We start from the raw sequence: 15,966 nt of genomic DNA on the forward strand, positions 1-15,966 counted from the left end.
GTGAATCCCATCCTCCATCCTTTGTAGGCCTTTCTTTTTAGCCTCAGGAGGTTTGCTAGATCCCTGGAGAGCCGGGGGGCTGCTGTGCCCTCTTGCTGCTTTTCCTCCAAGATGGAATAGAATTAGCTTGTGCATTGAGGATCGCTCCCTTGAGGAGCAGCCACTCTTCTTGAACTCCCCTCTCCCGGGGGTTGTCGTTCATTAAGGGCCTCACTGACAAGCCTCCTGAGCTTGTCAAAGTCGGATTTCCTGAAGTCAAGGACTTCAGTGTTGCTGACCAACTTGCCAGCTTTATGGTCGATCGTAAAGGTGATCAGCTCGTGGTCGCTGTCACCCAGCTTCCCTTTGATCACTAGGTCACTGATTAGGTCATCTCCAGTACCTGGTACCAGGTCGAACAGCGCTTTACCTCTCGTTGGCCCATAGACTTCTTGAGTTAGGTAGATGTCATCCACGCATGATAGGAAGCTTTGTGACTGCTCGGATTTTGCTGAGCGATCCTCCCACGAGATGTCTGGGTAATTGAAGTCACCCATGACAACCACGGTCCTGGAGCATGCAGCCTCAGCCAGTTCCCGGGTGAACTCCTGGTCAACCTCTTGACTTCCCACTGTTGTGTCCTCTGTGCTGTGTTCCCCACGGATTTTAACCCAGAGGGTCTCCAGTTATCCCACCCTGGTCGCCAACATCAGCTTGCAGGGATGCGTAGCTTTCCTTAACATAGACAGCTACACCCCTGCCCCTTTTATCTACTCGATCCCTCCTGTACAGGGTATAGCCCTCTATACCCGAGGTCCAGTCATGGGTGGAGTCCCACCAGGTCTCCGTTATCCCTATGACGTCATAATTATTTGCATTAAGCAAAAGAATGAGTTTCTCTTGCTTATTCCCCAAGCTCCTGGCATTTGTGTACAGGCAGGCAAGTGTCCCCTTGGGGGCTCTTGCCTTGCCCACAGATTGTACCAGGGCAGGGGCAGGGGTGGGCTCCCTTAAGTGCCTTGGCCTGCTGACTTTGCAAGGGTTGCTCAGCAGGCTAGCAGTAGCAGTAGTCCCCCGTTCCCCAGCGGGCTTAGTTTAAAGCCTGGTGAAGCAGGTCAGCCAGTCTGGCTGAGAAGAGCCTCCTCCCCAGTGGAGAGCGGTGGAAGCCATCTCTACCCAGCAGCTTGCTGCCTATCTCACCAAAGAGCGTGCCTGTTCTGTTGAATTCCCTGTTAACACTCTTCTTGTGGTTTGATAAGATTCATTGCCAGTTGCCTATATTTTAACTGTTATGGACTTACCTGTGCTTACCTGTTTTAGACCAGTTACTTACCTGTGCTGAGCCCTGGGTTGGTGATATAATCTCCTGGACACTAATCATAGGATATAATCTCCTATGTAGAGCATATATTGTATATATTCAATAACAATATTTTGTTTGGATTTTGTATATATATTTATCATTGTATATTAAATAAATCTGTATATAGTTAAGCCATTTTTTGTCCTGGCCTGACTCTATAGAGCAGGGGCAGGCAATTATTTTGAGCGGAGGGCTGCTTACCGAGTTCTGGCAAGCTGTCGAAGACCGCATGGGTAGCCCCTTCCTTTGACAGGTGCTCTGCCCTCTGGTCGCCATCTTGGGACTGGGAGTCCCACCCCTACCCTCTGACCTTTGCCACCAGAAATCCCTCCCCTTGCTCCTAAAAGTACTCTTTTGCAGAAGAGGGTTTGCCATCTTAGGGGGGAAAAAACAAATTACATACTAAAAATCAAACACCCATAATAATATATTTTAATTTAATTTAAAAAATATTTTTGTCCTGATTTGTGTGCGTTTGTGGTGTATATGCAAAAGTGATTGCATACGGGGGGGTTGTGGGGATGTGTGTGAGAAGGTATGGATGTGGATATGGGAGCCATGTAGTGCAGAGTGGCTGGTGGGCAGGCAGGGAAGTGCAGAAAGCGGTGGGGGAAGCAAGCAGAGTGTGGGGCCTGCACCAATGTCCCAGGGGCAGCACCGGTGGGGCCTAGAGCAGGCTGGTAGGCACGCGAGGGGTGGGCTGGCAGGGGTCTATGGAGCCAGGCTCGGCTGCAGCGACAGGGAGAGCAGGGATTCGGCCCAACTCCATACAGCCCCTGCTGGCTGGGACCTTGAGATGCTGCTGCCCTGCTCTGGGCCCCGCCGACACTGGCTCCAGGGCACCGGTGTGGGCCTCATGCTCCCACCCACCTGTCGCTGGCTCCCACTCCCCTGCTTACTCCCAATGCTCCCACCCCAGACCCGTGCAGCCCCCACCCCTGCCCACCTGCTCATTCGCGTGGAATGACTTGGTGCTCAGCACAGGAGAAAAGCAGCCCCCTGCAGTGACCATGTGGATCAGCTGCTGAGCAGCACAGAGGCAGCGGTGAAGCAGGCACACTGCAGCGTAGCATGGCACGAGCTCCAGGTGGGAAACCACAGCGAACACTGCCTGGTGGTGGTGAGTGGGGGGACTGCTTTCCTCCATGCCGAGAAGCAGCTTCTGCCCAACTGCTGCTGCCGCAGCAAAACCTGTACAGGCAAGCCCGGAGCCAGCACAGGAACTAGGCTAGCTGCGGTGAAGGGAACAAATTGGTGCTCAGTGTGGGGAAAAAAGTGGCCGCTCCCCTCCTCCCCATGGCCAATGCCCTGTGCTGCAGACCCTCAGAGCCTGCGCGGGGCTGCCTCTGCCTGTACTCCATTGCCACCACTGCCCTGTGGGGCATCAGTGACAGGGCGGAGAGGCAGGACAGCCCCGCACGAGCTGCAAGTGGGTGCAGCAAGGGGCACCGGCCACAGGGATGGGGGTGGTGCTTTTCCCCCGCACAGAGCACCAGCTCATTCCTCGTGGGTGAACACGGGGCACGTAGGGTCAGGGCTGCACAGGGCTGGGGCAGAGGCACTGGGAATGAGCATGTGTGTGGGAGCCAGCGGCAGCCGGGCAGGAACGTGGGGCCCACACCAGTGCCCTGAAGCCAGCATCAGTAGGGGCCAGAGCAGGGCAGCAGCAGCATGGGGTCCCAGCCACCAGGGGCTCTATGGAGCCAGGCCATCTCCCCTCTCCCTGCTGGCGCAGCCCAACCTGGCTGCACAGACCCCTGCCAGTCCATGCCCCACTCCAGGGCCCCGCCGACGCTGGCCCCAGGACATAGGTATAGGCCCCACACTCCCCCTGCCGCTGCTTTCCTGCCCACCTGTTCCTGGCTGCGTGGCCAGACCATGGGGCTCAAAAGGAGCTGACCCAGCACCGAGGACTGGGGCAATCCCTGTGGTCCTCCTCTGCCTCCCCCCCATGTGACAAGGGTCCATCCCCAGGCCTGTCTAACACTGGCCCAACCCTGTTTCTGGGCAACCCACACACCTTTCTCACCTGCCGTGCCTTGATAAAACAATAATTATGATGTTACTCAGGCAGCAGGTTACCCATTTACTACCCCAACACTACAGTTGCTATCCACCACTCCAAACCTCCCTTACATGGTGGTCCACGCCTCGCAGATGCTATATAGATGATGACCTGTGCCCTGTGGCACTGGGGTCTGTTCACCCCCTGTCATGGCGCCCCCTATAGCTAGGGTCTGTGCAACCCATCACAGCACCTTCTGGCGCTGGGATTGTTTACCCTCTGGTGCTTGGGCTCTGCACAATAGTGTGACCCAATGAGGCCTCCTCCTCCCCAATAGCTTCAGGCCAGTCCGCTGGATGAAACAACAACATAAACATGAGCCCCTGGGCTATAACATAATATGAGTCCTGCAAGCCTCACTTTGGCTCTTTAAAACCTCAAGCTGCTCCTTGAGTATTGAGTACATCCCAGCGCTGGGTACCTTGTAGACTCCTGAAGCCTCATTAGCCATATCACCAGTCTGGCCAGCAGCCACAGCATTCCTGGGTAATTCTGCCCTGCAGGAGCTCCCTTCCCTCGTGAGCTTGCCAGAGACCTCCCCTGCCACCTTCACCCCTGGGGTTTATATATGGCCAGAGCTCTATCTCCTTCCCATCAGCTGACCAGCCTGGGCAGTTGGGGTTTCAGCCATTACCCTCCCAGTACTTAAGTGTTCCTATAGACTCTGGTCTTAAAGGGGCAGCCCTGCCTCCTAGTAACACGGCTAGGGTTCCCAGTTACACACCCAGTTCTTACCTGAATTTCCTGGGCCAGCGCAACCACAAACAGCCCAACAGTCCCAGGCCAGAAGCCCCTGCTAAGCAGGGGCTTCTGGCTGAGGTGGTGGGGTGGGGCGAGGCGGGGCAGGGTGGGGCCTACTGTTACAGGAACTTGCCGGGGCTTTCCCTGGTTCCTACTGCCCCTGGTTCCTGTCATCTTTGACAAGAGCCAGGGGCAAATAAATATTAATTTTCAAAATGTTTAGGGGCACCGTGGGCCAGATTGAATGGCCTGGTGGGCCGGATCCAGCCTGCTGGCCATATTTTGCCCACCCCTGTTGTAGAGAATAGAGGGATCTGGGCAATATCACAAATCCCTCTCAGAGCATTCATGCCTGGCCACCCATCCTTTCTAACTGGAGAAGGGAGCCCAGACTTGGGTAACCCAAACCCAGGTTACACTGCTTTCTGTAAAGTACCAAGAGTTATACTGGGGAGCTACACATCTGTCAGTGCCCAAAGGTTCCTTCCATTAGGGAAAAAAAAAGAAATTTTTCAAAAATACCTTGCAATATTTTTAGTCATCAAATCTGAATCTGATATTTGACAGCAATAAAACATGTTGAAAGGTTGAAACAGTGGCTGATTTTACAAGCTTTCCATCAACCTGAGTGGAGGAACATCTTGGAGCCTTTTACATGAGATTTAAGGGGAAATTTTCATAACACCTAAATGACTTAGGAGGGGAGATGCTGCAGACATTCAGTGAGGTTTAGGCTCTCAAATGCCAAGAAACTTGTATTTAAACTAGAACCCAAAAAGGCCTACTTCGTTGTTTGGATCCAACCCACAAGTAAAAGCAAAATCAGGAGGATTCAAAGCTATACTGGTCTCAACCTCACAATATTAGAAACCATTCCACAGAGCTGAGAGACCTCCCAAATTATTGAAACGGATGTCTTTCAACTGTCTTTCAGACTGGAAACCCAATTCTAATCAGGAAATAACAACATATGAGTCACGAACATGCAATAAAATAGTAACTCAGGTTTGAATTTCAAATGTCCAGGTTATATTTTGTGTGAATAAACCACTGGCTGATAATTATTCAGCAAATAATTTTGACCAAATTAGTTTGATAAGGGCTCACATATTCAGACAGCAAAAAAGGTGGAATTGAGTAAGCTACTATTCACAAGAATGACTGGCTCAGCTCTGGTGTTCTGATTTAAGCTTCCAGCTTTGATCCATCTAGTAAATTTCAAGAGCCCCAATTAGAACTATTTATTGTACCATGACCTGAACTGTAATTAGCTCCATACAGTTCCAAATCAAATGGAAAATGAGGGCTGATGGCCCTTGATGGAACTAATTTGAACTGTTGTTCTTTGCAGCTTGATGTACTGCTGATCCTTTGTGCCAAATCATTTTTAAAATATGTAATAAACAAAATTTTTAAAGAGCCCTTTCACACATACAAGAGCACAGCATCTATCCTAGTATTCTTAGAGAAGACATTTGGTATGAAAAATTCCCTATATTTATTTTAGGCAGGGGAAAGAAAAGTTATTTTTCCCTTTCTTTCTTTTTACATCACAATAGCATTTTACCATCCGTTTCCCCCAGAGCTATGACAGTTATGTTTTAATCACTTCCAAATACAAACAAGAGCCTGCAATGCCTAATCCAGTCTTGTTCCGAAACTTAGGGAAACAGGCAAAGAGAGATTAAAGCAATCATTTTTGTGGAGACAAAGAAAACATATCAAGCATCTTTTCTGAGGTGCTTTCCTACCCCCAAACTCTGTTTTTACACTACTAACATGAGGCAAAAGGCAAGTACACAGCTAACTACCTCTCTCAACTAACAAAAGTGGGAGACCACACAAGTGTGACAAGAGAGGGAACGAGTAGGGAGACTGAAAGTATCCTAGACATATCTACTTTTCTGGCAGACAAGAAAAACAGAGAAAGAAGTAACATATTATACTAACATATATACGTATATCAAGATGGATAGATGGATAATAAGGTAAATTTAAAAAAAAATCCACACACTGAACTATAAATCTCACCTTGACTGTAAGCTATTCACTGGTGATTTTTTATTCTAAGAACTGTGGGGCAAACACCAACTTCCTGTTCTGTGTTTGTACAGCACCTAGCACAATTGGGTTCTGGGTCCATGACTGGGGGGTCCTGGGCAACTTAATAGCAAACAGTAATAAAAAGCTCAGTTAACCATCAAAATACAGAACAAAAAGACAACTGCCTCATAGTTTCATTTGGTTACTGAAGTACCTTCCCATGTAAGGTAATTAATTCCTTAGCAGCCTCTCAGTTTCACACCAAAGTAGTGCTCAAAATCTTGTCCTGCTATGCTGCTGTACAAATGCCCACCTTCAGTTACATTTGTGTGTAACTAATGAATGTTTAAACATAAATATGGTTTTCATCTCTCTCTCTTTCTGATAGGACAGCCCATGGTTCCTATACTCTTTGGCTAGGGACAGACTTTACACATAAACTAGTTTAAGTGATCAGAAAGTGGCTTAAATTTGTAAAAGAACAGAAGTTCAGTGCACAGAAACCAGTCTGAAAGTGGCTAAAACCAGTCTGAGATAAACCTGGTTGAATGTAGTATCAGACATAACTGATTTGGCTCAAACCGGTTTATGCAAAATCTGTCCCAGACCCCTTCCTGGTTTAACTTAAACCAGAGTCCCCCAGAATCCCAGATGCTTTGCAGCCCTGGGCGGGGCTCCGAGCTCCGGCCAGGAGAGCTGGCCCCATCCCTCTGCTCCCTGACTGGAGCTCTGGCAGAGACGGCAGGCACAACAGTGTTTACTTGGTTTCCTTCTGACCCCCCCTTCTCCCCCCCCAAATCCACCCCACTACTCCATGCTCAAGCAAGGATTCCCTTCTCTCATCTCACCCAGCTTGGACATAGCCAGCATGTGGTATGCAAGCTAATGCTGAGAGGTGTCTGTGTAAGGCAGACAGGACAAAGGCAGACAGGACAGTGTCCACTTAGGGCTTTATGGAGCTAATTAACAGGTCAGCTGGTAATGGCCCTCCATTCCTTCCTTGGAAAAGGTTGTTTAAGAAGAACTTGAACTAATAAGAGAGGCGTTTGTTTTCTGATGGGCTGATAAATGCTGTGTTATCAACTCCCTCCTGGGCTGGTAAGGAGCAGCAGGGGGGTGGGGGCGGGGCTCCCTAATCAGAGCATCCTACACCACCTCAGCTCAGGACTGTAGAAAGGAAGGGAAGGCTGCTCTAGTGCTCCCTGCCTTCTAGCCTGAGCCACTGCAGCCATGTGCCTGCATTTCATCAGTTTGTCAGTTTCAGTTGCAAACTGTTTCAGGTTAGACTAACATGCAAAGATTAAACCAATTCAGGCTCAGGCTTTTTGAATGTTTGTCCCTACCCTTTGGGCCCAAATTTTCCATTGCCTGAGACTGAATATAAGCCTACTCTTATCCAATAGCATTTTATGCCTACATTGTGCAAGTGTAATAAACTATTAAGCTGGACACATGAAGGGAAACAGGTATAATAAAGTCCTGATTCTGCAATTAAAACTAAGCATTTGGATTCCACGTGCCTATGAGGCACTGTGGTTCAAGTTTTCACCCTCTCTCTATTTTGGTCATAGGATTTTATTTTAAACTGAAAATAGAACATAGCTAATGGACTAAGACTCAAAAGAGCCACTGTAGACTAGACTGTAAATGTTCCATCTGGCATTAAATTCAACAGCCAAGTTCCTATTGCCTTCAGCTCACCTGATTTTACCTTGGACTGCATGCATCAGAGACTGTGCATCATTCATTTCTTATGACTACTCTGCTTTACCCAAGTTTTTGCAAGGCTTACTGAGCTTGGCTATTTACCATCATGAAAATACAAAGTTTAAATCCAAAACTTGTTCAAGAAGAGATGTTAAAAAGATGCTTGCACATAGATTTAAGAGAGAATTTGGAAGTCCTCCACCTATGTGATGTTCCTACTGCACAGGTATATCAAGAGCTTTGCTTCTTCTTCTCCTATGAATACAAGCACAAGAAAGGGGAGGAGTGGGTATGCAGGGTGGAGGATTCAAAACTGACACAAGGAAATGCTTTTCATGCTATGTACAATTACACTGTGGAACCCATTTGAACTCCTTGGCACAGGAAGTGCTTGATGCCAAGAGCTTAGCAAGAACCACAAAGGGGTAGGAGGTTTATGATAAAAGAATTTCATGGATGGGAAATAACAAGACTTGTGTTCAGAGTATAAGCCACCTCTAAATGTAAAAGCCTAGATGAAATCCTATGAGAACATATGGGAAAGAAAATTAGTTCACATCTGTCTACTACTCATTTCTTGTTCCCTTCTGTGAAGCTTCAGGTACTGTCTGTCGCATGGCACTTACAACAAAATCATAGAAAAGTAGGGATGGAAGGAACCTCAAGAGGTCTAGTCCAGTGGTTCTCAACTTTTAGATTCAAGGCACCCCTCCATAACCTTTGTGAACTAAGTGGTATCCCATTTCAAAAACTCCATTTATTCATTACACTGCTTACCTTTTTGCAGAGGGGTCAGGCAGTGGGGGCAAGGAAGCAGCCAGGCAGGGAAAGCAAGCATCTGCCCTTATCTGCTTATCTCTTCACATTTCCTGCAGCACTCTTCAAAGGATCTTGCAGCACCCAAAGGTGCCCTGCCATCCTGATTGAGAATCACTGATCTAGTCCAACTTCATGGTCAAGGAAGCATCATCCCTATTCAAGATACCCTGTGCAAGTGTTTGTTTAACCCAGGGTTGTCCAGTATATGAGTGACCATCAGTGAAACTTTCTCGGCCAGACACATTGCCCCATACCACCCCTAGAGGCCGGCAGGAAGTGAAAGATGGAAGAGGCAGGTATAGCCCAGGGCTGTAGGGGCAGGTGGTGGCAACAGCTACAAAAGCAGGAAATGGAAGGAGGCTGAAAGTATCAGCATCCAAACCCATGAGGGAAAGCAAGAATGCATGGGTGACTTGTAGCCTATGAGCTACAAGTTAAACACTTATGGGCTACCAGCTGAACAGTCCTAAACTGGTCTAAAAAATTACACAAACAGCCCTGTCATACAATTACCAGGCACAGTGCCCCAAAACACCAAGAACAACCTAATCAGGTACAGCAGGGGAATGGGGGCACTGCCAATCCCCATGTTGCTGCAAAGACAGAAAGTGGCCATTAAAAATACACTCAAGAGATCCAAGGAAAAGGACCAAGCCCCTTGCTAAAGGAAAGCAACCCTCCTCCTCCTGAACAGTCCATGCCATTCCACACGGTTCCTATATTACTATGTTTTCCATGATCAGATCTGGCCTGAACCCCACTTTCCCCACATGGAAGTTCAAAAGCAGTCCTCCTCTGCCTTACAGAAATGGGGGGACACTGCTGGGATTCCATAATGAAAGTCTGTGCAGAGCCCTTTAGCAATGGCAGAATTTCAAACTGAAAAATACTGTTTCTCACCTACTTTGTCTCTGATCTTTCATCTCTTCAGTCTCTTTTCCCAAAACCTGATAAACTTCCCAAAATTGTTTTCCCCAGTACCATAGTTACTGGGAGCTTGATCTTTTATGTTGAGGGGAAGAGCATTAACATCGCTGGTAGATTCAAGCTAAACATTCCCCTACACTTCAGTATTAAGAAGGATAAGATTGCTACCTTCATCTTCTCCCCTTTTCTACCTTAGGTGCTTTTCTCATCTCTAGTGCTATTGGCCTCATTTCCACCAACCCTGTCCTTTTAAGTGACTTCACTATCCAGGACATCCTTTTCAGTCATACCTCTAACAAATCCCTAGTTTTGCAAAAGATTACATAGAGCAAGTTAAAGATAATTACATAAAAATAAAAACAGAAGGTAAGTGTCTGCATCCTACCTTGATCAGCTCCTTGAACTTGGGGTCTTCTTTGGAGTTGGGGTCGATCATAGTGCGTTCCTCATTTTCCTCTGCCCATTTAGAAGGAGAAGCATTAGTTAGAGCCATGTCATGTGTATACTGCCAAGAACACCACAGGACTGTTATTTATAAGCCAGTCTCAAAGCTGATTAAGAAATGGCATAGTCTAGTCATTGCCCTACTGAGGGGACTATCCAGTGATCAAAGTATGAGGCATTCTTTAGCGATACACTGACTGTTTCATTGCCCTAACTTCCCTAAACAAAAGTTGCCTAAACTGACTTTTCACAGGTCACACTGCTTAGTGTCAGACTGTAATGGGCACATCATGTGGGGTCTTTGAGGGCAGTAACCATGTCTCCCTCCCTACAGGGCTGAAGATGTTAGTGGTGCTCAGCCCGTCATAATACCCACCTCTTTTCTTCAGTCATCAATAAGAATCAATATGGCCAGATTAAACTAGTCTGAAGAGCCCTGCAAACTCAGTGCACTGCCTTCTATCAATAGGGGGAATGTGGTATTAGAATCATTCTCCATTCTCCTGCCAACTGCATTTTTCATATTCTGGTACCAAAATTTCTACCGGTAAGAACTGTGCTTGTGCTGCCTCTACTGCCCATAAAACTTAGTCAACAGCTCCAGCAGAATCACTAAGGAAATGGACTAGGAATTAAATCAAATTAATCTGAATCAGGCAAATGCCCTGGGCATTCTCAGAGGTGTCCCTTCTGTTGCCAAGAGGCTGAAAGGTAGACAATACTGAAAAATGCTATTTTTCTTTTTGCCTCCAAAGACCAATAGGACAGGTGCTGCTTAGGGCAAATGAAAGAAAATAAACAAAGAGGAAGGAGAAAACAGAACAGGAAGTGGCATGGTACATGCTGAAGAGAACAAGGGAGACATAAAATGGGAAGTCAAATGTGGCAAAACACAGAAGGCAGAACTTGGGGCAGACCTAGTAAGGCAATGTATCAGAACTGGGAACCAGCTTTAGTTCCCTCTGAGCAGCGTTAGCACCACAGCCTCTTGGCAAGGGAGTATGTACAGTGTGTGCATCTCTGGAGAACTTCCAGGGTCAATAGAAAGTAAACTCTCAGCAGACTGTGGGGGCAGATCTACCTTGTGCTTTTCAACAACACCTGAAGAACAGAAAGTGGCAGCAGAAAGAGATGAAAGAAGGAAAGGGAAAATCAAAAAAAAGAGGAGGAAGAAAAAAGGCAAATAAAAAATGAAGCAAAGAAAAGTAAGAGCAGAGAGAGAATTAGGAATGAACAAGTTAATTTTAGATGGGATACCTGTATTTGAGATTTCAGCTGCCAAACCAACACTTTGTCAGATCAGCAACCAAAAGAACTCAAACAAAGCTTGTTGCTATCTTTTAATCTGCTCCAAATGGACATATACATGTCCACATTGGACATGCTCATGCACACAATTCTACCAACACAGAGATGGGGAAATACAAGGGGTTTGGTGGTCCAACTCTGGCACTGAGTTTTAAATCCTAATGCTCAAGTTCCCACAACAAAGGCCTCAGCTTCTCCCCTTTTCTCACATTAACCTCTTTTGTTGCTCAAGTGACAGATATGATCTAGTTCAGAAGTTTCCATAACTTTCATCCAGGACACAGGATTTAATCTGTCAATTTAAGCAGCCAAGCCTGTTTGGGGTGCCTTGATGTGCAAATGAAAGAGGACCGAGTAACCCCCAGCACTTAGTAGGCTTTTAGAGCTGGCCACTTGAATGGCAGTATCATGATCACAAAAAGAAATGCTAATGGGCTGCCCCCAGCTGGTGTAGATATGAAACTCTGTGCAATCAATTCAGGGTTAAACCTACCTAAACTTCTGGCTAAGGGCTTTAAAGGATCTATCAGCCACCCAAACCGCCTGAAATTGGAAAATTCTTGCAATTTTTTTCCACAGACCTAGAGAGGCAGCTTCTAATTCTTTAGTTTTTCAGTTCCTTTTAGCACTCTACTTCCTCATGGGATGAGTCAAGCACTAAATTACACCCAGTCCACACTCAGAAGCTGAAATCTGGTAGAGAGGTCTGCCCCATGCAAGTGCACCACCCCTTTTTCAGAGAACCCTGACCTAGATCAGCTAGTGATCATGTTTTTCCCATGAGGGTCACAATGAAGTGGCTCCTCAAGCCTCTGATCAAAAGTGCAGAGAAGGACTCTGTTTTGGCTCTACATACAAAGTCTAATGGGATACTTGGTTTGCTTGAGTATCTATTTTCAGGGGGGAATGCATGGGATAGGATCAAAACTTTAGATATCAAGGCATGAGAGCAACCAGACAGAATCAGACCAATCTTCTGTCTATATATCAATCCATATTGGAGCTGCACCAATAAAATGAAAATTGATATTATCAGCAATCAGCTATTTTTGGCAAGTGTAAACGATAACGTAACTGATAAATGCCGTGTACATGCATACAGCTGCAGCACTCCCACGGGTGGCATGGGGGACATATGCCCCACAGTTTTGTGCATGGGGTGAGGGTGGACTGCCTGCTTCAGGCTCAGGGCCGGGGCTGTGCTGGCCTCTTTCTGGCAGGGGGGCTGGGCTGGGGGCTGCTCTTGGGGTGGGGCCGGCAGGGGCAGGCCAGGCAGTGGCAGTGCTGGGAGGGAAGGGGCTACAGGGTGGGATATAGCCCCCCACCCCCCAGCACTGCTGCTGCCTGTCCCACCTCAAGCCTATCCCCAGCCCAACCCACCCACCGGGAAGAGAGCACAGTCCCTGGCTCCGAGTCTGCAGCAGGCAGACTGCCTACACACAAATCCGGGGAGGGGCACATGCCCCCATGCCTCCCCCAGGCTGTACACAGCAGAGGGGAGCTGCCCTACCTACAACCCCTCCACGCTCTGTGGACAAGCTGCCCACAGCTGTGTCCCACTCTGCCCCAGTTGGGCAATGCCTTCCCCTGCCCCACCCCACTCCTTCCCTCACCATGGGGGGCCTCAACCTGCCCCCCAACTGCCTTTCCCTTCCCCATACCCCTGCGCCCCGCAGTCTAACTATACAGATAATGTTCTCCAAACTGCTGGGCTGCATGTCAGCTATCGGATCAGTATAAGCCAATATGGCTGGTTAATAATCAGCCATCAGTATCAGCCAAAAAAATCTTTATTGTTGGTGCACCCCTACTAATCTAGTATCCAGCCTCTCAAAACAGTTAGTATTAGAATCATCTGAGGAAGGAGTTACATTTCCAAAATGGCCAATGATTGGACAGCTTATCTACAAGCTAAGTTTCTTCTTCAGTCAGCCCAGCCAATGCCTCATTCTTTTGCCAGTAGAGTGAAAATGTTTAGCTCTGTTTTCTTTCCCTGTAGATTCTCAGCCTCCATATAATCAACTCATCAACTGAGCAAATATTATTTACTTCAGCAGTGTTCTTCTACTGCATTCCACTGGTTAAATTATAGATTGTTAAGAGGGCTGAATACAATTTACTTTTATAAGTTTTAAAATGTGTGGCCCGCCTCATTGTCTTCATGTTCTAAGATAAACAGAATATTTCAGTTTTACCTCTTCTATGGTGTCTGTGATTTGTATATCTCTACTCTAGTCTTTTCTTTTTATTTTATTTTAGGATAAAGAAATGCAATAAAAACTGTGAAACTTTCAGAAGTTAAAGTTATATGGGTCAGATCATTCTAAAAGGCAGGCACTCTTTTCTCATTCTTTACACATCCCTGTTTATTGACCACAGCTGCACAAATGAGCAAGTAATGTTCTTCTCTCCCTAGCAATCCAGTGGAAAAGTCAACTCTCTTGTAAGCTTCTAAAATCCTTGTGTGGTAGTTCATTGCTGTTTAAATTTCCTGTCATCACTTCTAATTTCTCTCTTACATCTATGTGCAACAGTTCATACTCACTTATACTGAGTTCAATTGACTGGATTTCTTTTCACCACTTATACACATACTGGGCAAGCCCAGACCAGCACGGCCATGCAGTACGTAGAGCTGCAAACATGTCTGCAGCGCCACATAACACACAGTCAGGCATTCTCCGCACTGCAAAGGTGTGCTGCCCATGCGTGTGCTGCACCAGGGTGGGTTTTGACCCCTGAATATCCACGGGTCAAAAAAACTCACAGAAGAAAAAACGGATCAGTGTACACACAAGCAGCATGTGCTGCTGAAAAGCGGAGCCAGGCCACCTAGAGCCGCACTGTGGATGCCAGCCAGGCTCCACCCAGAAAGATCACCAGTGCTGCAGCCCCAGGAGGCCACCAGGACCCCAGATAAGGCTGCTGGGGCCTCCCCAGTGCTGCCCTCAGCCTCCCCTACCACTCCTAGGGTAACTTGCCACACACCTAAGCACACATAGCATAGGCATTTTCCAGGAACAAGTAGCTGTGGCACAAGGTGCCAGGGAACCAAACATCTGTGCTCATCTGGTTGCAGCCACTGGGGTCATACTGACCCCTATTTTCAAACACTAGCCTCCAGCAGTTGCAATACTGTACCTAATAGAGTATCTTCAGGATGAATGTCAATGGTGCTAGGAGACATTGGGGCATTGATGGCATTTTTCCCCTCTTCCTGCAGGTCGCTCACTGAAGAGAACAAAACAGACAGACTTTAGTGAAAACAGTTTGTATATTTATACAATTTTTACCTACAATAATAGGAGAAAATCTCTACAAGACCCATTTCTAAAGGAGTTCATAGTTTATGGAAACAGGAATTGCAGATGCAGAAAACAAACAAACAAAAACATCAATAAAACAAAATCAGTCAGTATGCTTTCATGGAATACCAGGGCTGAAAGGGACCGCAACGGATGTCACAAGTGACATGAGTAGTCTCATCTATGGCATGTGACAGACTGGGGAGGGGACTGGCAGCACAATGACAGATAGGGCAGGAAAAAAAGCATCAAAATTGGGCAGGAAGCACAGTAAGAAAGCAGAAAACAGATCAGTAGGTGCTGCAGGGAAATGGGATCAGAGTGGCATTTGGGGAAGGGTGAGGGGCTAATTTGTGGTATGCCTGCCAGAATGGTTGGCCCCCACTGCTCTAGTGAGTCCAAGTCTCCTGCATGGAGGCAGCCTGAGCTATTCCAATATTATCCCTTTCAAATGTTTAGTCACAATCCAACCCCTTTATCACTGACTTCATTGTTTACCTCTGGATCTCCAGTTTCACTACACCTTATTTAAAATGCAGGCCCAGAACTGTGCACCGTACTCCAGCTGAAGCATGAAGTCATCTGCCAATTTGATCAGGAAACCTAATTCTGGCATCCAATTCACTAATAAAACATCACTGAACCCAGCATAGACTCCTATGAACCCTATATGAAACCTATTATTGTGACAGGAATCATTTTTCATAGTTTCTAGGGTCAGAAGGGACCTGAGTAGATCATCTAGTCTGACCTCCTGCCATGGCAGGAAAGAGTACTGGGGTCAAAAGACCCCAGCAAGGTGTTCATCTAGCCTCCTCCTAAAAACCCCCAGGGTAGAAGCCTTCACTACTTCTCTTGGAAGTTGGTTCCAGATCCTAGCCAGCCTGACCGTGAAGTAGCGCCTCCTGATATCCAGCCTAAATCTACCCTTGTGACCGTTATTCCTGGTCACTCCTGGCAGTGCTCGGGGGAACAGGGACTTCCCCAGTGCCTGCTGGTCCCCCCTGACTAGTTTGTAACAGGCCACTAGATCCCCCCTCAGCCTTCTCTTTTGGACACTGAACAGGTTCAGGTTCCGTAGCCTCTTCTCATAGGGCCTGCCCTGTTGTCCCCTGATCATATGAGTGGCCCTCCTCTGGACCCTCTCCATGCTGTCGACATCCCTCCTGAAGTATGGTGCCCAGAACTGGACGCAGTACTCCAACTGCGGCCTGACCAGTGCCGCATAGAGGCGAAGAATCACCTCTTTGGACCTGCTCAAGATG

At 47.3% G+C, this 15,966-nt stretch overlaps 1 protein-coding gene across 3 annotated transcripts in view; it reads right to left on the reverse strand.

The window, feature by feature from the left end:
• Positions 1–15,966, reverse strand: part of PARVB (parvin beta) — a 112,134-nt gene that overhangs the window by 58,831 nt on the left and 37,337 nt on the right. For all 3 annotated transcript variants that reach the window (XM_019544325.1, XM_019544326.1, XM_019544324.1), the window contains exons 2-3: positions 14,538–14,627; positions 10,030–10,100 (exon numbers count right to left, since the gene is read on the reverse strand). In XM_019544325.1, the coding sequence (XP_019399870.1) occupies positions 10,030–10,100; positions 14,538–14,627 (161 nt within the window). The remainder of the gene's footprint in view (positions 1–10,029; positions 10,101–14,537; positions 14,628–15,966) is intronic.

Source organism: Crocodylus porosus, unplaced genomic scaffold (genome assembly GCF_001723895.1).
Source record: "Crocodylus porosus isolate Cpor-Errol unplaced genomic scaffold, CroPor_comp1, whole genome shotgun sequence".
Classification (NCBI taxonomy): Eukaryota; Metazoa; Chordata; order Crocodylia; family Crocodylidae; genus Crocodylus; species Crocodylus porosus.